Below are 26,425 nucleotides of genomic sequence, written 5' to 3' on the forward strand. Positions count from 1 at the left end.
CGAAATAAGTGTCTCAATTCAATTGGAATCATCAATATTAAAATTGATGTCCCCCTTTCTTTCATTTTGGAGCTCATCAGTATTGCATTACTCAACATCGATGAGAACCCTATGAAAACAAAGGCTTCCTTTTCGAAACCTAGTTGTTGATGTCGCACCATGCGTCCAAGCAAGTTTCCCTCCAGTGGTGACTGAACAACTAGGTGTCTGCGTACATTTTTTTTTTCTATTCGCAATATGTCACAAAAACTCAAATTGAGTTCAATGCTTTTTACCTGATTCGATTTTATTATTTACCATGTTGTGGCTTCATTATTAAAGTGTTTTCTTTCAAAAAGGATATACAACATAAGACTAATTTTTGAATAATGAATTTTTAGATCGAATTAGAAATAGTAAAAAGAAATCCATCATTTTTTCAAAAGATAGCTTCAGTTAGGTATCTGTATCTCACGTTATAAAAGTCCAATCGGGTTCCACTAGATGGCGTTAGAATGATGAGATTTCGTACTACAAAAACTCTTCTGATAGTTTTGTGATTAGTTGTAGTTGACTCAGTTTTGTTTGATCGTTTGTCAAAGAAGGACACTGGCAAAGAGAAAGTACGCTTTAGCTTACAGTTTTCTTCGATAAAGGTGAAAATGCAAGCCAGGCACCTGAAAATGTAAAAAATTGTGTCTATGGTCCTAATAATGTAACAGTCAATCATGCGGAATTTTGGTTTCGTAGATTTCACTGCTTCACCACGCACTGGTGAATTGTCAAAAATTTCGACAAAATCATGGACATTGTCCAGTTCGACCGTCATGTAAGCACTGTTGCGATTGCCCAATATCTAAAGATTACAAAAAAAGCCATTTGGAACTATTTGCATAAGGTTGGTCTCAAAAAAAAGCTCTATGTGTGGGTTAAAAAAAAAACCATGGACTGAATTTCCATCTGCGAATCGCTGCTGAATCGCAACAAAATCGACTCATTTTTGAAGCGATCAGTGAGTGGAGAGTGGATCACTTACGACAACGTCAAGTGAAAACGGTCGTGGTCGAAACGCTGTGAGCCAGCCAAAACTGTGACCAAGCTAATCCTAGCTTAGTGACGGCCAGGAAGGTTTTGCTTTGTGTTTGGTGGGATTGGCAGGGAATTATCTACCATTGGCTGCTCCCCTCCGGCACAACTGTTAACTCGGAACTTTACTGTCAACAGCTGAACCGTCTGAAGGAGGCAATTGTCCAGAAGCTGGCCAGCTTTGGTCAATAAGAGAGGAATTGTGTTCCATAAGGACAACACCAGGCCACACACATCTATAATCAATCAATCAATCAATGTTATTTATTTTACCAAATTTAGTACAATAATTTTCAAGAAATACTGTCAATTAAACCAATGGTTTGTGCCCGACAGTAACAATCTTTACATCTAAACAGTAATAGTGCCAGAAGCTATGATAGCTTGGTTGGAAGGTTCTTATTAATCCACCTTATTGTCCAGACCTGGCACCAAGTGATAACCATCTGTTCTTGTCCAAGGGGAACAATTTTGCTTTCGAAAAATTCGCATCGACAGAAACTTGTGAAAATCGATTGTCTCAATTTTTTGCCAATAGGAACGAGGGCTTCTATGAGAGAGGCATAATGATATCACCACCAAAATGACAACAAGTTATCGAACAAAAATGTTCGACCTAAATCAGATCATTGTAACTATGATTATCGAAACCTTGTTTTTCATGCAAAAATAATGAATGAAAACCATATTTTTTATAACTGTTGGATTTCTAGATCTTCTAGGGATATGGAGCTTTGCTCGGCTATTGCAGGAACCTGTATAATATTCTCATGATAGAAACGAATTCAACAGAACATTTGTCTACCTACATATGTAATTTCAGTGTAGGATCCTAGAAAAATAGCCTGATTTGAAATGAAAATGAACCTCCTCCGAAGCTAACTATATGTACACCCACATAGTATCCGTTGGAGGTACAGTTCCGTATAGAATTGAAGCAGCATAAGGATGATTAATCCAACCTACAGTCCTGACCTAGTTCAATATTTCTTCGTCAACCATTATCCCAGTAGAGATCGTTATAATCTGAGTGGTTGGGCAGGTTTTACGTTCACGCTACTGATTTTGGTTTATTTTCTGTAATGAAACTCATAAATCGTGCAATAATTTATTGTTTCATTATAGGAGTAGAAGTGTGACTTTTTGTGGCGAACCTTCGTAAAGGTAGAACGTTCGGCAATTTATTGAAGTCGTAAAAAGTATTCCTCTCTTAATAAAACCAGCTAGTTTTCCACAAACTGCATAAAAATAATGACATTGAGATATAGGAAAAAATTAAGCAAAGGTAAGGTATAGATTTGAAATAACATTTTTATGGTTCGACTAAATATAACAACAATAAACAACAATTCATGATCTCGAGATTGCAGTATCATATATAGATGATTGGGATATATAAATACACGGAAAAATAGAAGATACAAAATCTCTATTTGAGGGGTGGCAATTCGGTTCAGTTTGCTAGCTGCCTTTTCATATTAGATCCTTGATTCTTAAAAACAACATAAAGTTGTTCCACTTCGCTGCTTTTGTCAACATTCCCTGCAATAAAAATCTCCAAACAGCCCTCCACTCAGCCGCTTGTACACATGGCAACCAATATAAACAGACTTCCCTATTACTCCCATTTAAAGAGGGATACAATCATTATGTATTTCACAAAGACGAAAAATAATACTACCTTCGCTTTCGAAATATTTGGAAGTTGATATTTCCTATTCAACAGATAAAGGTTGTTAAAGTTTGATTTTTTTTCAAGTTTCTTTCTCATATCTCCTGGCCTGCACAATATATTTAACTTAAATTTTCCATAGATACTCCAATTTGAAGTACCTATTCATCAAGTGATATGCTAATTTTGAATGCAAATCTACAGGGTGATAGTTTTTCTGGAACAGTGCCCGCTACATTTCTCCATAATTCATTTTTGGAGGACCACTGGTAGCAGAGAAAGATTTAAAAAGAACCTTTGGTCCAATTCTACACTTTTAAGTTTCTTGTAGTTTTGTCGTAACTGCTACCGATTTTGAGACTGAATTTCAAACAATTATCTAGTAATCTTCAGGAAAATCCAAATTATTTTGAAAATTCAGTTAGTAAGCTGTGATGAATAAATTGATTATAAGTTTTGGTACTTATTCAACCCAATCTCAAAGGACCCCGCACGTTTAGTATGGGAAATGGCTTTCCGTGAATTTGGCTGAATTTTTGATATGTTGTAGTTCTTGATGAACTGATCAGAAAAGTCCTCAGCCACAAAGCTCAAAAATGGACATTTTTCGAGATATGGAGCTTTGAAAATGGATTTTTTGCAATTTTGGGGATTTTAGCAAAGATTAATACATTACGATAAACTGGTATAATTATCACAAAAAAGTAGGTCTACAAGAAACACCCTGTATTCTAAAAACAGTGTGTTTGCGGGCCCAAGTTTAAGGGACTTTTTTTCTTAAAATTATTCAAGGAATATCTCATTTTCCTTTGTACTTCTAACTCAGGAACACTCTCTATATCTCATTATTTTTATATCTTCCATATTGGTACGAAATTTGACAATATTTGACAAAAAGTTTTTGAGAGGGATTACCATCACGTGGTATTTCAGTCAAACTTTGTTACCCATTCATTTCTCCTCTGGCGCTCGTGCGATGACCAAACTTTGTACGAAGTTGCACATTTTCTTTCTTTTTTCGAAACAAATGAGTAGATGGCAGCACTGTACGACGAATTTCACGATATTATAGTTTTATCTTTTTTGTAATGATTTTTGGTAGGTTTTTCTTCACTAATATTTCAAAAATATATCAGTGCTCTGTACAAAGTATATATCATCGATATTCTTCCAAACAACGAAAAGTTACCAAAAATTTTTTTTTTTCCTTTCGCAAATCTAAAATCTTTACTTTCTTATTATTGTTTGATCACATAATGTGAAAACTCCTTAAAAATCAGTTATTTGTAAGAAGAAATATCTCTTGTTTCGTTTTAAGCTGAACAGCCACGTGGTGGTGTTCCCTCTTAAAATATTGAATTCTTCAAAAATAAATGACTTGTTTTTTCGTTCGCAAATTATCTTGTTAATCGGACAACAAAATACCTAGCATCTAAATATATCAACAAATTTCTACCAACAAGAAACAATCAACAGTTATTCTCCGGCTGTGCTAATTTCCTTTTTTGACGCCTGTATCAACTATTCCACAAAATATCAACAACCCACTATCTCCAAATCTAAAAAACAAGTAATAAACTCAAAAAAAACGGTACCCATAACAGGATCCAAAAACGATGAAAAGATCGAATGTTACAGATTCTTCAGTAAATAACCAGTTCGATGATGATGTCCATCCGCTTTTCGCATACATAATGATCGTATTCTTCCAATGCACTAGTACGTGATGGGATAACTCTCGCAAAAAAAAAAGTTGGGGACATCGGATGACGTCAGACACAATTTAAGAGAGCACTGACCCCGCCAACCAGAGGAGGATAAGTCTTGGAGAAGAACTGCAATATACCTCCGGCTGGTTTGGGTCTCAGTAGGCCCCGGCGTTAAAGTCTCCACAGCACTCTTCGATTCCGCACGGGATATTACCTATCCGCGGTTTGTTTGTGCTCGTATGTTGTTGTCTGTCGAAGAGCGCCGCGTTATTTACTTCTAGACCATCAGACGATCCGTCTTCATCGTTTTGCGTCAACTCTTCGAGCTTCGTATTCGAGAATTTGTTTAAACTGTGATATGTACATATAATTCGCAATTTTTATTTTTTTTGATTTTTCGATTTTTTTTTTTATTATGTGCTGTGACATGTATTGCTTTGTTTTCGTTTGTTTGATGGTTGCTGGTATTTGGGCTGTTGATGATACAGGTAGGTTTGTTAATTTATTCTATTATCCATCCTGTAATCTGTTTATTTCATTTGATGATCAATTGACAAATCTGTTTCAAATTGATTTTTTAACATGCTTAGATTTGCATAGAATGTTCCTAAATTGAAGGCACAAAGGAGAATGAGTGATGCTTCGGATAATTTTAAGAAAAAAGATTTTTTTCCGAGTATGTTTCATGTAGTCACACTTTTAGATGATTATGCCAGTTCATCGAATCTTTAATAATCTTCGCCATAGATTGGGCAAATAAAATACAAAACTTATAACTGATTTATTCATCATAGCTTATTAACTGGATCTTTATAATAATTTGGATTTTCCTGAGTATTACTAGAGAATAATTTGAAATTTTTTCGTAGAAATCTGTAGTAGATACGACAAAACTACAAGGCACTAAAAAGTGTAGTACTGGACCAAAGTTTTCTTTTCACATTTTTCTAAACTATCAGCGATTCACCAAAAAAAAAGGTCAGGAGGAAAGAAGTGGGCAATATTCCATAAAAAATATCACCCTGAAGATTTGTATTCAAAACTAGCATATTACATTATGAAAACTTCAAATGGAATATCTATGCCAAATTTGAGTTGAATATCTTGCGGACGAAAGGTGCTATGAGAAAAATCATACTTCAACACCCAGTATCTCGTGAACAAAGCTTTCGCTGGCTCATGTTTGTACCTCCAATTTAGGAACACCCTGTATATGTATTTTGTATGCAGGAAAGTTCCAAATTAGACGTGAACCTTGAAGGAGGTGTTAGTGTCATTCATTTGCTGCCGATTGGGCCATATTTATTGATAACCGAAAATCAACAGTTTCTGAGATATTTGTGTTCTTGTGTTGTTTGAAAAATTTCTGATCTCACAGCATTTTTCGTCAATTTTTTTTACGTTGATCAAGTTTGATTTGAATTTTGGATTATTTTCATCAGAAAATAATATGATATGTATGAAGAAAGCAAAAGTATGCTGCTCAGATGTTGAATAAAAATTATTATTATTCGATAGTTTGTGGATGAAGAAAAGAATAGTCAATTTCTGATATAAATTTGCCTGCAACTTCAGAATTCCACAATTTATGTATGACAAAATGATTTTAAAAACTTGCCAAATTCTTTCTTCAATTCCTTAAAAACCTCCGTTAGAATACATAGATACACAGATTTGCTTCAGCACATTTTGATTTGAAAGAGGAAAGAAACAAAAGAGAAAAATAACGAATTAAATAATGTTTTATTGCAATTAAACTCAAAATTTCAGTAGAAAATGTTTGAATGTTTGAAAATATTTGTTGTGTTTGAAATGACCTCCACGATTCTTTATCCAAGCACGAGTCCTCTTTCCTATTTCTTCAGTTGTTACTTTCCACCTGAAATGTACTCTGAATCTCCTCGCTGCTTCGTCTTTTCTGAGGGTGTCAGATCCGGACTTCTCGCAGGCCACGAAAATAATCTAAAATTATAATCAAATTTAATCAACGTGGAAAAATTTGGCAAAAAAAATGAAGGTAGAAAATCTCAAATATCTCGTGAACTGTTAATTTTTGGTTATCACTAAATATGGCTCAAACTACAGCAAATAAGTGATACTAACACGTCTTCCATGGTTCACGTCTAATTTGGAAACACCCTGTATACCGATGATATGATATAATTTCGAAAATTGAAGATTGAGATGATGGAAACATTCATCATTTCAATAAGTATTTGACGTGAACGTATCATTTCGGAAGGAACCTTCTTTGAAGGTAATAAATTTAATTTGAAATAAATAAGGCGTCATTTTTGCTTCATTTACCGATTCCCGTTACTTTTCAACACAGTATATACTCATTCATATCAACAATAAAGATGATTTGAATCCAACTATCTTCCCTGGAAAAAATACCTATCTGTACTCAATTGTATCATCTCTAAACCAAGCAAATTCTCACATCAAATCGAACCACGAATGAAAAACATAATTGGATCTACTTGAAACGACCACAAACCACAATACCATGGTTACGAAATAGCTTCATATAAAGGCAACCATGTGAATGTGGCTGTGAAAGAAATCGAACACACGTAAACCCATGTATCATTTGAAACGTAGATGATGATAGGGTATATCCATTGAAATGGCAATTTGTATTTAACGGTATGAATGAAGATTATGTTGAGAAATTTTTACAGTTGATAGAAAAAGAAATTGTATGGTTTTCATTGACGACTGCTTGGAACATCTTTATTTTAGGTGTTATGTTCTTTGTATTCGTCGAATCATAAATAATATTCGCATAAAAAACTTGTCTGAAACAATGAAGACCTAGTTTTCTTTATTTTCATACCTTTCATCATTCTAGTCCCACATACGCATCAAATCTCAGATTTTGTTGAAATAGTCTTGACTCATTTGTAAAGATTCAACCATTTCGTCTTAGGAATTCATCCAACCGATGAATTCGTTGACATAAAGTGCCATAGCGTTCTACAAACCTGCCATAACCAACAAATCGACAACAAATTTGGTATAGTTGCTTCTCATTACAGAGTTATTTTCTGGTTCTTAAGTTTTTAGTTCGTGTGTTTCCATAGCCACTTATTGTAGCTTCCGATACAATAATATTAGGTACGTTCTTAATATAAACAATATATCAGAATAACGAAAAAAAAAATGGTTTAAATAATGTAAAATGAGAACAGCAAAATAATGTAAAATGAGAACAGCACGATCATGAGGTTAAGACTTTGGGGCTGCAGCCCTCCCAAAAATACCAACAATTCAGAGGAAGAATAATGGAAAGAATATTATGTCTCTAATGGAGTTTCGTTTATTAATTATAATCCAGCATCATTTATTGCTTCGATCAGCAACTTCAATATAGAAAGAATTTCTTTGTGGATACATAGAAAATTTTTATTCCTTTGTATCTAGTATTAGGCTGATTGAAAAGTCCCCGGTCTGATGCACAGATGGCGGTGCTAGTATTAAATCCATATGATTTTTAGTTCAAACGATACGTGTCAAAATTTGAAAGCAGTCCGACCATTAGTTTGTGAGAAATTGCATTGTGAGTGTAGCTACTTTTGTTATTTGAAAAAAGATGGAAAGAAATGAATTTCGTGTGCTGATAAATAGCACAGAAGGCGGCGAACGCAGTGTACACCCAAAAGAGTCTGAATCTGAAGGTGTACATCATATCATTCACGAATATTCGTACATGAGAAAGCTGTGTGCAAAATGGGTGCCGCGCGAGCTCACTCTCGATCAAAAGCAACAACGTGTTAATGAGTCTGTGCAGTATTTGAAGCTGTTTAAATGCAATAAATATGAATTTTTGCGTCGATATGTGACAATGGATGAAACATGGTTCCATCATTTCACTCCGGAGTTCAATCGACAGTCAGCTGAGTGGACTGCATACGATGAACCGAATCCAAAGCGAGGAGAAACACAATAGTCAGCTGGCAAGGTTATGGCATCAGTATTCTGAGATGCACAAGATATAATATTCATTGTTCACCTTCAAAAGGGCCGGACCATCAACACCGATTATTATATAGCGTTATTTGATCGTATAAAGGATGAAATCGTTGAAAAAAACGGCCCCATTTGAAGAAAAAAGTTGCTGTTTTATCAAGACAATACGCCGTGTCATAATTCAATGAAAACAATGGCAAAATTGCATGAATTGGGCTTCGAATTGCTTCTGCATCAACCGTATTCGCCAGATCTGGCTCCCAGCGACATTTTCTTGTTCTCAGACCTCAAAAGAATGCTCGCTGGAAAGAAATTTAGCGCCAATGAAGATGTAATCGCCGAAACTGAGGCCTAATTTGAAGCGAAAGACAAATAGTACTACAAAAATGGTATCGAAAAGTTGGAAGATCGCTATAACCGCTGTATCGCCCTCGAAGGCACCTATGTTGAATAATAAATTTGAATTTTGCCAAAAAAAATTTGTTTTACTATGACAGACCGGGGACTTTTCAATTGGCCTGATATATACATATGTAATTAAAATAATTTCGAAAAAAATGGTCCGGCAAATGGTTAAAACAAATACCACCTGAGCCAAAACCAGAGGTCCCCAAACATTCACATCGAACCACAATGTCGAGCCAAACCGACAGGAACTGCCATCATTGTTTTGCCACCTGAATTACAACGTATCTGATTGATCAATCACGACCTTGTCTTAATGAATTGATTTTTCACGGTGGTCGCTCGCTTAGCGGCGTTTTGGTTATGCTCTAGAGTGTATACAGGTTGAACTTGAATGTTTGTTATCGCGAATTATGCGGCTGTTCAATTTGAAACCGTGAAAATAATGAAAACGGTCATCATCACTTTCTCTGGATAGTTTTGGAAAGTTGGAATTTCAGATGCTGCACGCTGGGTTGCTTTCGGAACGAGACGTTTCAATGCTGAATGTTTTAATTTATTCAGCACGAATGATTGCAATTAGATAGGTAGTCTGCTCAATGGACTTTGTTTTGCAATGCACTAAGTTTTGAATAGGAATTCCCTTTAAGTAACAGGCCAATTGAAAAGTCCCAGGTCTTCCATAGTAAAACACACTTTTTTTTGCAAAATTCGATTTTATTATTCAACATAGTTGCCTTCGAGGGCGATACAGCGATTATAGCGATCTTCCAACTTTTCGATATCATTTTTGTAGTATGATTTGTCGTTCGCTTCAAAATAGGCCTCAGTTTCGGTAATTACTTCTTCATTGGTGCTAAATTTCTTTCCAGCGAACATTCATTTTAGGTCTGAGAACAGGAAAAAGTCGCTGGGAGCCAGATCTGGCGAATGAGGTGGATGCAGAAGCAATTCGAGTCCCAATTCATGCAATTTTGTCATTGTTTTTATTGATTTGTGACACGGTGCATTGTCTTAATGAAATAGCACCTTCTTTTTCTTCAAATTTGGCCAATTTGTAACGATTTCATCCTTTAAACGATCCAATAACGCTATATAATGATCGCTAAAATAACAGTAACAGTCAATTCTTCAACTGATAGCAGCAACTTCCAAACTACTTTAAAAAGCAATCAAATATTCTACTCTGAATTAACTATACTCAGGTATTGTCTCCTTCAAATTATTACTTCCTAAATCTTCTTCTCTCTTTCACATAACTGGATAACGGTCAACTTCTATCAGATCTCCAATATAAGAATAACCAACATCCAAGCATGAAACCAATTAGGCTCCTATGCTTCTAGCATAAGATTGATTGTGTTTTATGTGTTGGTCATGGCTTATTTCAATTAGTCCACAAAAAAAAACATTCTCATTCCACATCAAATATAGGTTAATACTCTGTTGTAAAAAGTTTTTTTTATAACTCACACAATTGTTATTTTTAATCGGATTCGAAGCAGCGCTGTATTACACATGTTCGAATTCTGTTATGTGGCATTAATAAGGAAGATAACTAGCGCATAAAATTTGAGTGCCTGGTCTATTGAAAGGCCACCTAACGAGCCTTGGCGTATTATGGAAACTGTTAGATCTTTTCTGTATAATGAGAGAACTATCTGTTATTTTATTGATGAAACATATGTCGAAGATCTTGTATTTTTAATTATACAAAATGTTCGTTCAGTCTTTAGTTTATTTATAATTTGTTAAAATTGGCATAGATTCAATAATCGCATAATGCCCAGTTTACGAGTAAATTCATAATTTTCATTCATTAATGTTTCTGCTGGTATTGCCAACCAACGGGTTTTCCAATAGAAGTTTAAAATTGTTATAATAGCATAAAATATGATGGCTAACAGACAGACAGAACAGTTGACTTCCTCGGTAGCTCAGTTGGTGAGGGCACTGGACTGGTGATTCGGAGGATGAAGGTTCAAGTCCCGCTCGGGGAGGTACTTTTTCTGGAATTGAAAAATGTCTGTTAGACATCATATATTATACTATTTCTTATGGTATTTGTATTCGGTGTATTAGCCATTCAATATTGGAAAGATACACGCTTCAACGGTTAGAAATTGTTAAATTATTTTAACAAAATCAGTGCCCATTCACGAATATTAAGAAAAAAGGCCACACATCACATTAGAGGAAAATTGGCTTGAATTTTTTATATGTTGTAATATGTATCGCAATACTGATCAAATGTCCTCATTGTATCACCGCTTTTCATATGGTAGAACTACCTCAGATTTCATCGAAGATACTGGTTTCTAAACGTTCTGATTGAGGGGATTCATCGAGCCAAATGTCTGAAGTTCGACATCGATCTCCTAAGTTTATTGAAGAAATCTTCTGTAAATCGAGTAAATGAAAAAGACAAATTCCTGACTGAACCACGTGCTGATAATTCTGAATATATTTTAGAATGGTGGAAGAGGCAAAAAACGTTTTTCCAAACTTGGCTACAATGTCCAGAGATTTTTTTATTAATATCAGCTTCTTCAGCTCCTGTTGAAAGACTATTTTACAAAGCTGCTCTGATTGTTACAAAAACCCACAAAAGATTAGGCGAAAAATACCTAAGATGCCTTATTGCCTTATATGTCTTAGATCCTGCATGGAAAATTATGAAATCAACCAAAGCCTGGAGGTTTCTCAATATTAAGAAACTTTATTTTTTCATTATTTTTTATTTTGTTGTGTTTTATAGTGATTTTTTGTGTGTTTCCATTTCAAAATAGTTGATATTTTTGGTTTTTGTAAAGGTGGAATAAGTTTCATAAAAAGTGTTTTAAGCGAGGTCCCTTTTTCATTTTTTCATTGGTGTGCACACAACTCAATGAAACTGCCAAAAATCTAGTAGCTTGATAGAATGTACTTGTATTTTCAAGTACTTAATAAATACATACTTGACCTGACATTGAAAAACTACTACTTGACTCGAACTTGACTTTATTTCAAGTCAACTTCAAGTCAATTAGTACTTAAAAGCAAGTACATTCTATCAAGCTACTTGATTTTTGGCAGTTTTATTGTGTAATGTGCATATCCATGAAACTTAAACTTGACTTGATATCAAGTAAAGTAGCTTGAATATCAAGTCAAGTTTAAGTTTCATGGATGTGCATATTACACAATAAAACTGCCAAAATTGAAGTAGCTTGATAGAATGTACTTGACATTGAAAAACTACTACTTGACTTGAACTTGACTTTAATTCAAGTATGGTCAAGTCAATTAGAACCTTTTCGAGAAAGCCAGTCCATTCTATCAAGCTACTTGATTTTTGGTAGTTTTGTTGTGTAGTGTGCACATCCATAAAACTTGAACTTGACTGGATTTCAAGTCGAGTCAAGTAAAGTAGCTCAAATATCAAGTCAGGACGTGAATATCTAGTTCTGATGTAAACGTAAAGTATAGAACTTCCACGAACGATTCCACAAGCCAGGATATGAACACCTAATACATTTTCTCTTGAGCAAAAAAATGCGAGCATTTGTCCCATAAGGACGTTACTGATCCGGATGGATTTCCATGAAAACCACGTTCCTGATTCAGTTCCGAATGAAATGAATGAGGCGACTGAAGAAAGATAACTCCGCGCATATGGTCATTGACTTCTCAAAAAGGAATGACAATAATTAGATCCTCGTATCTGGAATCGAAAGAGTTCGACCAGTTTTTTATAATGTGTGGAAGAGGAGTTCGACACACTGCTCAGTTTGTTTGATTTCTAACAACGGCGGCGGTGAGAAGAAGCCGTTGTATCGAGGAGGAAGAAGAATAAAGATCGGTACTTACGATAAATTTTGAATTGAATCGAATTTATACGCTCAGGTGGAATAATGAGGGTGTTATTATGGGATCATATAGAACGCGGTTTCGGTCTACTTCAACGTGAAAAACGCTGCAATTTTTACACAAAGCTGTACTGTTTCAACATGGTGTTTTCACTTCATAAATAATGACATAAAAGCGTTAAACCCAGAAATAATTATATCTTACATTCTATTTTTTGGGACCAAAATTAATATTGAACAACTAGTCTATTTTCATTGTTACTATCACAGAAAGTCAAGCTTGAAGGATCATCTTGCCAGAAATTGTTAATTAAGTTATAAAATTTAACCTCCTGAAAGAATAGGTGTCTTGCTTGAACAGAACTAGAAGGATCTAGAGAAACATAAAGACTACCAATAAGTATGATATGAATCACAAAACGTCGAGTAAGATAAAGGGTGTTTTTTTGAAACTATAGAACTTTAAATTGCAATAAAACAACGATGGATTATTCGATTGACATGAATTTCATTTATCCGCAAGATAATCTTGTGGCATTACATTTTAAATATGATTTCTGGCATATGTCCACCACGGTTGGCTCGGATGTAGTCCAATCTGGACGTCCAATTTTCGACCACTTTTTCCAACATTTGTGGCCATATGTCGGCAATAACACGGCGAATGTTGTCTTCCAAATGGTCAAGGGTTTGTGGCTTATTCGCATAGACCAATGACTTTACATAGCCCCACAGAAAGTAGTCTAGCGGTGTTAAATCACAAGATCTTGGAGGCCAATTCACAGGTCTAAAACGTGAAATTAGGCGGTCACCAAACGTGTCTTCCCATAAATCGATTGTGGCACGAGCTGTGTGACATGTTGCGCCGACTTGTTGGAACCACAGCTCCTGGACATCATGGTTGTTCAATTTAGGAATGAATAAGTTAGTAATCATGGCTCTATACCGATCACCATTGACTGCAACGTTCTGGCCATCATCATTTTTGAAGAAGTACGGACCAATGATTCCACCAGCCCATAAAGCGCACCAAACAGTCAGTTTTTCTGGATGTAACGGTGTTTCGACATACACTTGGGGATTAGCTTCATCCCAAATGCGGCAGTTTTGTTTGTTGACGTAGCCATTCAACCAGAAGTGCGCTTCATCGCTAAACAAAATAAAATGGACGTAGTGCGCGATACGTATTCCGCACAGAACCATTATTTTCGAAATAAAATTGCACTATTTGCAAGCGTTGTTCAGGCGTGAGTCTATTCATGGTGAATTGCCAAACCAAACCGAGAATAAATCACTTGACAGCTGTAAAATCGGTCGCTGTAGGGAAAGCACCTAAACAGAACTGTAGGAGTATTAGTTATTACTGTCTCATACGTTGCTTTTCAGCAAGATAACAAAGTTCCTTGAATTGATATTCGTACTTCAAAAAGAAGTAACTCAGCTAACAATTCTTGAAATTTTCAGGAGTAGATAATACCATATCATTTTGCCCAAAAATCAGTGATTTATGAGGGTATTCAACCATTATTATCTTTGAATGCTCAGGAATCAGGAATATGGACTACATTTCAATTATTATAATAATGCCAACTTTTCTGGGGAGGGACAACTTTCCCATTTTTTCAAGGCTGAAATATAATACAACTTTCATTGATAGTTATGGCAAGACCAACTCACAATAAGATATTCATTTTAAAACTGCATACCTACCTAATTATTAATTTCTATTTGAAACTATTCAATAAAAATAAAAAAAAAAAAATAAAAAGTTGCATTCTGGTTGGATTAAACAAGGAACAGATTTGCCAATAGGAATCATACATTTTTAAAAAGTTATAAGGAAAAAACGGCAATAGTATTATTTTTTGACATTTCGTTTGTCATTAGCGTTCAGTATGTTATGCCATTTGATCATAGGAAGATACATGCTTCAATGCTTCAACATCGTTTATAAATTGTTGATTTGTTTTATCAAAATCAGTACTCATTTGTGAAACTGAAAAAGGAGAATTGGTCAATGTCTGAAATTAATAATATAAAAAGTACCTCCTCGAGCGGGACTTGAACCCCCAACCTACGAATCACCAGTCCAGTGCTCTCACCAACTGAGCTACCGAGGAATCAAAAAAAGGCTGTAAGCCATCAAATATCATGCTATTATCAGAAAGGAGAATTGTTTTCAGACCTGAAACGTATAATTACAATTTCAAAATTTTGTATTCGAAAGTGATCGTGTTTATACCATAATAGATTACTATCATTGGATCGAAATGATAGACGGAAACGAGTGCACAAAAAGATAATTCACTATTATGGTTAATGGTTAATTTTCAGTTGGAGTTTATAGGTTTGATGTACCTCAACTCTGTAATTTTGTTTAATAATAATAATAATAATAATAATAATATTATCATTTGAAAGAATCAGAAATTGTTCTACGAAAATTTCAACTATGTAAATTGATGTAACGAAGTATTTCAAAGTTGCATCATTGAGAATAAACCAGAATGCCAAACCCTTTCCATTTCTCAATTGAAAAATTCAATTATCCACGGTTTAGTAGTTCCGTCGAAATCAATAACTTCCCAGACCATTTGCTATTCCATATTCAATTGCGTGTTTTTAAAATGTATGATGTGGATTCCTCACTCTGACGGTGCCTTTATTGGCAGATATAAATCTCGTTTTGACGCATGATGTACTCTCATTGAATATAGATGAAAATTTTATATCCAGATGCGACAAGACTACTACGAAGCGTGTTTTAATGCAAGAGTGCATAGATATGTGGGCGAGATGTTTCAGGAACATTTGTATAAAGCTTCATGTTCTAGAATCTTATTACTATCTGGACTGCAGTAACTTTTGAATCTGTCATCTTTTGATCTTTTTTAGAAATCACTGAAGAACTTCATATTTTCAGACTCACTCTGTATATCTTCTGTGACTTTAATCACCTGCTTGAATAATCAATTCATACTCAAGTTAGTTGGCCATTCGAAATTTTATAATGGTTACTTTTAGCACCCTATACAATCTAAAAAGTTGAATTCAGAGCGGTGATACAATAGAGACATTTGATCAGCATCATTTTATCATATCCTCGTTGTGTTGCGGCCGTTTGTCTTCCAATGCTCGGTTCAAACGCATTATTTGCGTTCGATAACGATCACCTGTGATTGTTCCAGTCGGTTTAAACAACTCATAATACACTACGTCGAGCTGGTCCCATCGAATACTAAGAATGATCTTGGATCAATATTCGGTTTGGCCGTCAACGTGGAAGCATGGCCGAGATATCTCCATGATTTTCTGCGCTTGAGATAATCGTAATGAACCCATTTTTTGTCTCCAGTCACAATGCGATGCAGAAATCCCTTCCGTCTTTGCCTTGCAAGCAGCTGTTCACAAGCAAACAAACGCCGTTCAACATCTCTCGGCTTCAACTAGTACGGCATCTAATTTCCTTGTTTCTGAATCATTCCCATGGCTTTCAGGCGTTTTGAAATGGCTTGTTGCGTCGCTCCCACTTATTCTGCCAATTCTTATTGCGTTTTACACGAGTCTTAATCAAGTAATGCCACCAATTCTGCATCTTCGAAAACCTTCTTTCTTCCGCCGCCATGCTGGTCTTCTACGTCAAAATCACCATTGTTGAAGCGTTGAAACCACTCTCGGCATGTTCTTTCACTAATAGCGGCCTCACCATAGGTATTTGAGAGCATTCGATGAGCCTCAGCCGCAGATTACCTCATATTAAAGCAGAAAATGTCGAAATTTGGCCCGTAAGCTGACATGTTTAATCGAGAATAACTTTATGATGCAGACACAAATCGACTAATATTTCGATGGCGTTATGTTTACAAATACCTAAGCTTATTGTATGACATCTTCGATCTATTTATTTCGACTATCACTTTCCGCTACAGCCATCTATTGCAAAACGGCGGAAGCAAAGTTGTACACCTAATACAATACCACATCTCCATACTTTTAAACAAGTTTCCTTTTATTTCAGGAATAAAAAACCTTATTGGTGAACCAGACTATAGGCAGGTCCGTCTCCATTGGGAAACCGATAAGAGTCTATCTCCAGAAAAATTCGAGGTGAAATACTGCGAACTCCAATCCTGGGGACCCCAAAGATGTAGAATGCAAGACGTTCCAAAACCTGATGATAACGAAGTAGACTACAATGAAAACGTGCTCGCTTATAATGCTGATATCAAGGGATTAAGAATGGCAACTACCTATTCCTTTGAGATCAGAAATGGCAAGGATGTGAGAGAAAGAGAAGACAGATCCCAGGGTGGAGGCAAGAACCAAAATGTCATTGTTATTCCGACCAAAGGATGTGAGTATTTTCACCTACATAGCTTCAATTGAAATATTTTTATTATTTAGCTCTCGAAACAGGTTTCAGTTCTTCAATAGAACCAAATTTACCACCTTTCAACAGTAATTTTCGAAGTAGCAGAGTTTGAATGACCCTCAACAAGTCATTGCTTTGCATGCACAGTATTTTTTAACACGATGTTTCATCAATAACTGCGAAATCTGAAAAGAATTCGTTCAACAGTTCGAGAGTTATAGCTGATCAAATGTTTCGGTTGAACCGTCGGTTGAACCTTATCCCATATTCATTTGTTGATTTTTACTCCCCCATCTATTCACCATGAAACTATCTACAGTTTCTCGAGGAACACTCTGTATTTTCTAGGCATCTAAACGATTATTTGTATCATCTATAAATATTCTATGAAGAGTTCACTCATTCTTTGCTCTCCAACTTTCTGTATTAAATGAGGTAATTGTTTTATTATATTTACTCATAATGCATGACCACAACTTCTCCATAACACATGCAACAATGTTTTTTGGGGTACTTCATGGTTCTAACAATGTACTCACTAAACAATCGAAATTGAAAAAATTGAAGAAAATAATCTGGAGTACGTACAATTGAAGAAGACCATTGTGTCCTTGACTCATGAAGGTCAGTAGTGCTGTAAATCTTGTTTTAGAACAGGTCATATAAATCACAGTACTTGAATAATTGCAGTGAGAGGTAAATTGAAATCGTTGAGGGAATATATAGGTTAATTTACATAGTTTTCGTATCAGTCTACCATTGGTCTATGACCCTAATTGAATTATATTGTTAAGAATTTGCCTCAATTCAATTGTTGCAGTGTGACGCAATTAAAAGTGCATTAAAGTGATTATATTGCATAAGATTAATGGATCTACAGTCCAGTTATTTCATCTTATAGGATATGTCAATGAAACGTAAGACAATGACTAGTTGTAGATATCTTCATGACATCGCAGAGAAAATATTTCACAATGCACTGTATTCTATAATTTCTGTGAAGGAGGAAGGAATTGAAACCTTGACTTTTGTGTTAACAGAACAATACAGAATTATGGGAGAAATTTCATTATCTATTGATTGTTCAGCTCTCACCGCAAACATTCGAGCTTTATGATATTCAATATGATTTTTTCTTTTTGTGATTTTAGGGAAATTTCACGATGTGAACTATTTCATGACCCAAACTTTTCACTCATTTACCCATTATCAATTCTTATAAAAGAATTGCAAGGTTCAAACAATAATTGAATAGTGAAAACGCTTGCAGAATTTGCTTCGATAAAATGATACAAAAATATTAAAAGCCACTTCGAAGGAATCATATAAAATTTGAGCTCTCGTTCATTCATGGAACCATTACAGCCTTAGGGACCATATACAGGGTGGTCTGTTTTCAAAGACATAGATCAGCTATCTGCCACCAAACCTGCACCAAGTGTACAAATATTGAACATATGATGAGAAACTATGCTGTATCATCCAGAAAGGCCCTGTCCTTGACTAACTGTAAACAATTACTCGATTGGAGTAAATGTATGAATATTTTCGCCAATCAAAGCAAAACACACTTGACCTAATATTAATAGCGAATGGAATGTAATGATGATGTTTACTTCTGTATAATAATGATAACGGAAAACGCAAAGAGCAGCACTAGGTTAACAGATGTTCCTCCTCTTTAAGTATTTAATACTCCTACATACTAAATGAGCCAATGAATTCATTATGTATGTCCTTTTATATTTGCTAATGAGGTATAATTTTCATTCTGATATCATTTGACTTCCACGTATAATGTAGAAGAAAACGATAAAGTATGGTAATAACTCGATCATTCCACAATTTATGGGTAATATATCGACTTATTAGCTGTAAATTTTATGGTAAAAAAATTAAATAGGTCGAAAATTGTCCTGTCATTACGGATTCTTGGATTATATCATTTAGGTTTATTGTCAATAGTGAATGTACGAATATTTTAATCAGTGAAGATTAAAATTCTTTTAAATTAATGATCGATCTGAAATTTGCCCATATGTTCAACACAAATCGAATGTGAAGATCTATTAGGCAGAGCACTTTCAATATAAATTAATTACTGCTCGGTAGTATCATCATTGTTTGATCGAAAGTGCTGACCATTAATCGTATAATGATATTCGAATTTAAATTAACTACACTTAGTTTACTGGGTGTGTACTGAGTTTACCACATCATAATGTGGTAAACTATTAGATACTATTTGAACTAATGAAAAAAGTTTACCATTTTGATAGTTTCGAATTGATGAATATTTGGACTGAGGCATTATCGACCCCATCTTGTGTTACCTCCGACGGTTGAGCATCGCCGGCAACGATTACAGTGGTGCAGAGAACGTCAACATTGGAATGTGGAATGGCATCAGGTCGTCTTTTCTGATGAATCTCTATTCTCCTTGGGTGCACTTGATGGCCGAAGAAGGGTTAGACGACGTCGGGGAGAAAGACGTGAACCTCAGTTTGATGTTGAGCTGTTTGGGTAACGACCGTTCAATTACGTTGAAATAAACGTCTACACTGTGTCCGTAAAGTATGGAACAAATTCATTTTCAGCTAAACAGACCATTTCAAGAAATAATCCTAAAACACGTCGATTTTTGATTTGAATTGATCGTATTTCAAAATAATCTAATATTATTGTGAATTACTTTTGAGTAATGACGTCACCGTCATTTTTTTTAAATGGAACACCCTCATTTTGTCTCAATTTTCCGATTTCTTTACCTGAGCTGATTCCAAAAATGTATCACATGTTGATTGTAATTGGTACAGGGTGGACAAAAATACAATAGTTTTGTGTGTGCTCATAAAGTAACGCGTAACATTCTTTATTAGATAAATTAACAATATTATCAAAAATACTTATCGTCTGGCGGCAATGAACAAATAATGACATTTCACAAAAAACTAGAAAAACTAGAAACTATTTTTTTTTTAAATTGATAAGAAATAATTTCTTTCATATTCTGTCTGCTAGACCACAAATACCAAACATTGGAAACAGCTCATTTTCATTAATCTAAAAATGTAATAATAATGTTAATTTAACTAATACAGAATGTTACGCGTTACTTTATGAGCACACACAAAACTATTGTATTTTTGTCCACCCTGTACCAAATGGAATCAACATGTGATACATTTTGGAATCAGTTCAACTAGAGTAATCGGAAAATTGAGACAAAATGTGGGTATTCCATTTAAAAAAATTGACGGTGACGTCATACTCGAAAGTGATTCACCCTGTATATTAGATTATTATTTTAAAATACGGTAAATTAAAATCAAAAATCGACGTGTTTCAGGATTATTTCTTAAAATGGTCTGTTTAGCTAAAAATGAACTTGTTCCATACTTTACGGACACAGTGTATATCTAAATTTCCGGCATTCATAACAAACGAAAGTTAAAGACGTTGAAGTCGAATCAATCTTTAGGATTTATAGTGTAGGTAGCTTGTTCAACAAGTATAATAATCAAAGGTAAGAATATCATTGGAATTTTCTCATGATCAAGCATCCAGCAAGCTCTGCAAGCAAGGCTTGTCCTAAGAACAGAATTTAAGAGCTGCCAGTCAATACTGCTTGTACCCGCATGTGTAATTACGTCTAAGAGCTAACTGTAAGCACTTATCAGCCATCAGTGTGAATAGGTGTACTTGACTTATTTTAAATAAACGTTTTCTAACAGTTTCTGCGGGATTATATGAATAATTTAAACGTGCTTAACTGTAGCCTGATAAAAATGCACTTTGATCGCTTTGTATGGCCGAATGTGATGTTGCCGTGGAATTTGATGGCTCAAGTCACGATGCGCTTCTGGATCTCACGGCTGCAATTAATGTCTCGCACCAATTTGGATCACGCACAAGATGATGACCGGCATCATAACAAAAGATTCGAAGTACCTATTCTAAAGCAAATTTTCTGTTTATGCAACGAGCGTTCATTGAAATTCGTGGTCAAGAGTGCTGTGGAGAAATTAGAGTTGATTTTCTGTGACAACGAGTAGCGCTTAGCTTGTACCATATCACTAACATTTGTTTAAATACTTCGAATCTGGGGAGAATATGGTACAATCTAAGTGCTACTTGTAATCACAGAAAATCTACTCTAATTTCTCCACAGCACTCTTGACCATGAATTTTAATGAACGCTCGTTAGTTACATAGGCGTACCACTTTGCTTCGCCGTTTTTTTTCCGAAATTCGAGGCTTTATTGTAAAAAACCACTTAGGGATTTATGTTTCAATGTATCGTCCATCGCTGGCCACTACTTTTTCCCATCTTTCGGGCAGAGTACGAACCCTGTATTGACAAAACTAGTCATCTTTTGAAGCGATTCACGAATCGATCCAATTTTTTACTTCTTCATAAGACCGGAAGTGCTGGTCAGCCAGGCAGTGTGTCATTGATCGAAACAAGTGATTGTCCAAGGGAATAACGTCTGAAGAATACGGTGGGTGGGGTACGACTTTCCATTTCAACTTCCCATGTAGGTATGTCTTGACCACTTTCGCAACATGAGGTCAACATTGTCAAGCTGTAAAATCACTTTATCATGTCTCTTATTGTATTGCGGCCGTTTGTCTTTCAATGCTCGGGCCAAACGCATTAATCGCGTTTGATAACTATCGTCTGTGATTGTTCCAGTCGATTTTAATGACTCATAATACACCACGCCGAGCTGTTCCCACCAAATACTGAGAATGACCTTGGAAACTTGAATATGATTTTCTGCGCTTGGGATTATCGTAATGAACCCATTTTTCGTCACCAGTCACAATGCGATGCAAAAATCCCTTCCGTATTTGCCTTGCAAGCAGCTGTTCACAAGCAAACAAACGCCGTTCAACATATCTCAACTTCAACTCGTGCGGTACTCCATTTCCTTGTTTCTGAATCATTCCGATGACTTTCAGGCGTTTTGAAATGGCTTGTTGCGTCACTCTTAATGATCCTGCCAATTCTTGTTGCGTTTGACACGAGTCTCGATCAAGTTATGCCATCAATTCCGCATCTTTGAAAACCTTCTCTCTTCCACCGCCATGCTGATCTTCGACGTCAAAATCAACGTTCTTGAAGGGTTGAAACCACTCTCGACACTTTCATTCACTAATAGCGGCTTCACCATAGGTATTTGGGAGCATTCGATGAGCCTTATCCACAGATTTATTCATATTAGAGCATGAGCAGATAATTAAAACCTCCCGCAAAAAACGAGAATTTGGCTCGTAAGCTGACATGTTCAATCGAGAATAACTTTATGATGCAGACACAAATCGACTAATATTTCGTTGGCGTTATGTTAACAAATACCTAAGCTTATTGTATGACATCTACGACCTATTTATTTCGACTACCACTTTACGCTACTGTCATCTATTGCAAAACGGCGGAAGCAAAACTGTACAAGTTCAAAGAAAACACTTTTTTCCTTTACCAAACAAAAAAACCCAACTCTACATTTTAATTCAAGATAATTGTAGCAACACAGTCACAAAAACAATTTCAACGACCCATTTAAATGACCCTATACTTTCTCGTCAGAATTCCTCTCATCGATCGTCTAGCTTCTAGCGAAGAAAGGACGTTCATTGTTATCAAAATCTGGCTTATTCATTCATCTAGAAGTCCCATGTAATGATCCATGAATACATAACCAACTTCCGACTATATCTAAGCACATACCAAGAGAAAATTGAGATAACTAATTATATCGAAGCTTGGGATCATGGTTGAACTCCAGGTGATGCCACAGCACAGTGGCGGAAGAGATAGTACCCAAGGAGTAATTATATCTTTTTGTATGCGAATGGTGTCAGTGGAGTTCCCTATTGATCAACACCAGAAGCAAATTTTATTCCATCCTAACGGGATATTACCTGAAGGCGTCTGCCAGATAGTCATCGGCCAGTGTGAGGCGAAAGGCAGGAGCTTCGACTGAAAAAGATTCCAGGCAAAAAATCAATGCATCCGTTGTAATCTAACCTCTATGCTAATAATTAGCAGGTGTTCTAAAACATCGATTAAAGTTAGAAGTTATTGAAGCCTTTCTCATTGCAAACGAGACGTAGTTTTACAATAGAGATTAAGAGCTGTTCTTTTAATTGTATAAAAGTTAGGTAATTGTTCTGTTAAGCTTTTATAGCTTGTTAGTTGCGGGGTTTGCATGATAGTCGATTAACAGTAAATGATTGAGAATTAACAAGCAGAGTACCTGTCCATTTTATGCATTGTTTCTTACGATACACTTTATTCGATAAGAACCTGGTCCAACCAGTAAAAACACAGTTTTCTCTTAAACATTTGTCAACATAGTCAGCTTAAAGAATGATTCATGTACTCCAAGATTCCTCTTGCTTTTCAATACTTTTTCTGTAGAACAGTTCATGTTCTAATGAGATAATTGTCTCCTGAGGTTTTCTGTAGTTCTCAGTGATAATCTATGTCCCTTCAGAAGCACAAGATCATTTAGAAATTCATTCACTGACGAGTTCACTGTTTACTGTTCAGTACCAAAAACTCCTTAATACTCTATTAAAGTTCAAACATTGATGTTATAACCCTTGGTCTATATCCTACAATTATTATGCAATTCCCAACTCTAAGGTAATAATTAATTGTAATAGAGTATATAATTTACATCTACAATATAAGAAGAGTTAAACAGCATGAAATCATTCATCAGAAGATATGAATGAAGCAGCATGTCGATCTATATCGCATAATGTAAATATATACCTTATTATCAAGGACTTGTGCTGAGAACATTTTCCCATATACAGGGTATACGATTCAAGAGGTTGTGTAAAATAAGATAACTTTTCGATACAACAAAATTAAATCTAAAATTGTCTGTTAGATTTATGTCTGAAACTTTTTTCTTATTCATATATTCACTACGACTATCTGGTATTTGTATATTTGATGTATTACTTGTATTCTTCAATATTTTCATCTAGCTTATTCACTTACACCATACTCTCAAAACAATTTCATCTTACCTATATTTTCAGCACATTAAACACAATACTATTGATGGTAGTTGTAATTTCTCAGGGTTTTAATTCTTTTCTTTCTCCAGTTTCAGCAAGAGCAACCCAATGTCTGTCCCATGCAAGTGAAATAGAGGTATCAACTGGTCCTTATTTCGCTGGACGAATAGCAGTAGAGGCAGCAGACGGTGAAAGATGTGCCCTTGACGGAGATCCCAAAAGCCCTAGAGATAGCTACACCCTTCGCATTAACCACGATGAGTGTGGTAGCAAAGTTAATGAGACTACTGTTGCAACTTTCGTAATCGTTCAAGAAAATTTGCCTATTTTGACACACAGCACCAGAAGGTTCTTAGTCATTTGCTCTTATCAGCCTGAAACTCTGACTGTGAGGGCTGGTCTTAGTCTTCCAACCAATCACAAAGGACAGGCACAACTAACACCTGTTGAGGTGGAGGAAGAGAAAAGTCAAATGGGAAGGAGAGGCAGGAATTTCAGAATTGGCAGAGCTTATTTAGCACCCCAAGCGCTTGGTGAGTTCTCTTAAATTACGATTCTGATTAGTAGTCATACAAACCCCGGGAGGCAGTCGATACGGTTAACGAAATCCTTAGGAGCCTAGGCTATTACTTCGTGAGTATCCAGAACTGTCTTTCCCATGTGAGTGGTTCTTAGGACAGTCAGCCCCGGACATTTGAACACTATGTGTTCGGTTGTTTCTACTTCCTTTCCACAGAGCCTGCAGATCTCATTTGCTGACTTACCCAAGTGGTACAAAAGGTATTTGCACCGACAGTGTCCTCTCAGCATCATTACCTGTGGCGCAGCTCGTGGTAGCTTCAGAAGCTTCCTGTATAGGTCGGTGAAAAAAAAGCACAACAAATTTCTTTGCCTCAGCAAGACCTGGAGTGTTTCTCCAGAGGATTTTTTTATTGTTTCACTCCCATTGTTGGACCCCTGCCTAATATTGGTCTTCTTCAAACCCACAGAAGGGCTCAGGACCAACAGGTGTCAACCTTGATGCCCTTTTTGAAAGTTCTTTGGCTTTTTCGTTTCCTTCATTACCACAATGCATTAGGTAGGAATCATAGTTGAGTTATTTTATTCCCTCTGGCCAGTTGTTTTATAGTATTGGCACTCTTATGTCAGTAGAAAACCCTGGCTATATGATTCCAGGGATCTCAGAGTATCCTGGCTGTCCATGTCGATGTGAATACGCGCCCCTTTGAGGTTTTATTTGAGACACTCTTGGGCGTTGGTATATACAGGTAATTTCTCAGTTTGCAAGATAGAGGGCTCACTTCCCAAGGATCTAGAGATCATCGTTTTAGGCTCATTAACGCCAATATCTGTGCCTCTTTCTGATTTTGATACATCGGTAAACCCTATGGATGACTTTTTGTTCAAGCGATTTACAAAGTTCAAGTTACCCCTTAACTGTTATCAGTCATTAAAAGTCCAACATTTATTCGGATTAAGTACTATAGATTCTACAGATTACTACTTACCTCACCAAATTTTTAGGTAATCTGATCTAGATATTCAGATACGTCAACTGCACATTTTGCAAACCATGTAAAAAATTCCTACCTTGTTTCTATAAAAGTTATTATTGACTCCTGTGTTTGATATATGAATATTTTCTCATCGAATATTCTTTTTCAGTTCAAGAAAAAAGCAGCCAAGTGGAGTACATACCAAGCAACATTGTGCCGATGTTTGTAATGTGTCTACTTTCAATAGCAGTACTCATTGGAATTGTGGTTACAGTGTACAAGATATCCAGTAGAAATCAAAAGAGTTTTGACGATATGTCTGTCAGTGGATTTTCAGTCAGCACTGTTGGTAGTTGCAGTACTACAGCAGACTCCATTTCCGAGAAAGAATACACACATTCTAGACATTCCGTTTAAAATATAATTCCCCCTCTTCGCCTTATTGCAATAAGTTCAATATAGCTAGGACAAACAATTAATCACCGAATTTATCCATTCTTTACAATTGCATATTTTCGTACGAATTATTATGATATGATGTGTATATTCAAAATGATGTTGATCATCATGCATTCACAAAGTCTGTTTTAGATTTAAGCGATAGCCTTTAATGATAATTGCGTATTCTTTCTTATATACTAGGTGTTTACGGGATTCGTATCAGCAACACGTAACAGCTGGTGTGAATCTTATTAACCCCATGTATAGTATGCAATTACTTTATAATTCCTATTAACTATGTGATTCCATTTGAAATATATTATATAATTTAGGAGTACCTACTTATGCGAAGTTTTATTTTTTGAACCCTCAGACCAAATCCAATATTTCTGATTCTTATCACT

At 35.6% G+C, this 26,425-nt stretch overlaps 1 protein-coding gene and 2 non-coding genes across 3 annotated transcripts; 2 read left to right on the top strand and 1 right to left on the bottom strand.

Moving 5' to 3' along the window:
- Nucleotides 1-4,573: 4,573 nt before the first annotated feature.
- LOC123678750 lies at nt 4,574-26,362 on the top strand. Its single transcript, XM_045615936.1, has 4 exons — nt 4,574-4,934; nt 16,690-17,025; nt 24,174-24,617; nt 25,750-26,362. The coding sequence occupies exons 1-4, from the start codon at nt 4,862-4,864 to the stop codon at nt 25,995-25,997; spliced, it is 1,101 nt and encodes a 366-aa protein (XP_045471892.1). The 5' UTR covers nt 4,574-4,861; the 3' UTR covers nt 25,998-26,362.
- Trnat-ggu lies at nt 10,750-10,823 on the top strand. Its single transcript has one exon. It is a non-coding gene; the product is annotated as a tRNA-Thr (tRNA).
- Nucleotides 14,718-14,791, bottom strand: Trnat-ggu. Its single transcript has one exon. It is a non-coding gene; the product is annotated as a tRNA-Thr (tRNA).
- Nucleotides 26,363-26,425: the final 63 nt, after the last annotated feature.

Source organism: Harmonia axyridis, chromosome 4 (genome assembly GCF_914767665.1).
Source record: "Harmonia axyridis chromosome 4, icHarAxyr1.1, whole genome shotgun sequence".
Taxonomy (NCBI): domain Eukaryota; kingdom Metazoa; phylum Arthropoda; class Insecta; order Coleoptera; family Coccinellidae; genus Harmonia; species Harmonia axyridis.

Bases quoted from the DNA above. Each gene is read 5' to 3' on its own strand.
- LOC123678750 (XM_045615936.1), top strand. From the start codon at position 4,862: ATGTGCTGTGACATGTATTGCTTTGTTTTCGTTTGTTTGATGGTTGCT. The intron at 4,935-16,689 runs GTAGGTTTGTTA...CTTTTATTTCAG, and splicing joins TTGGGCTGTTGATGATACAG to GAATAAAAAACCTTATTGGT. The intron at 17,026-24,173 runs GTGAGTATTTTC...TTCTTTCTCCAG, and splicing joins TGTTATTCCGACCAAAGGAT to TTTCAGCAAGAGCAACCCAA.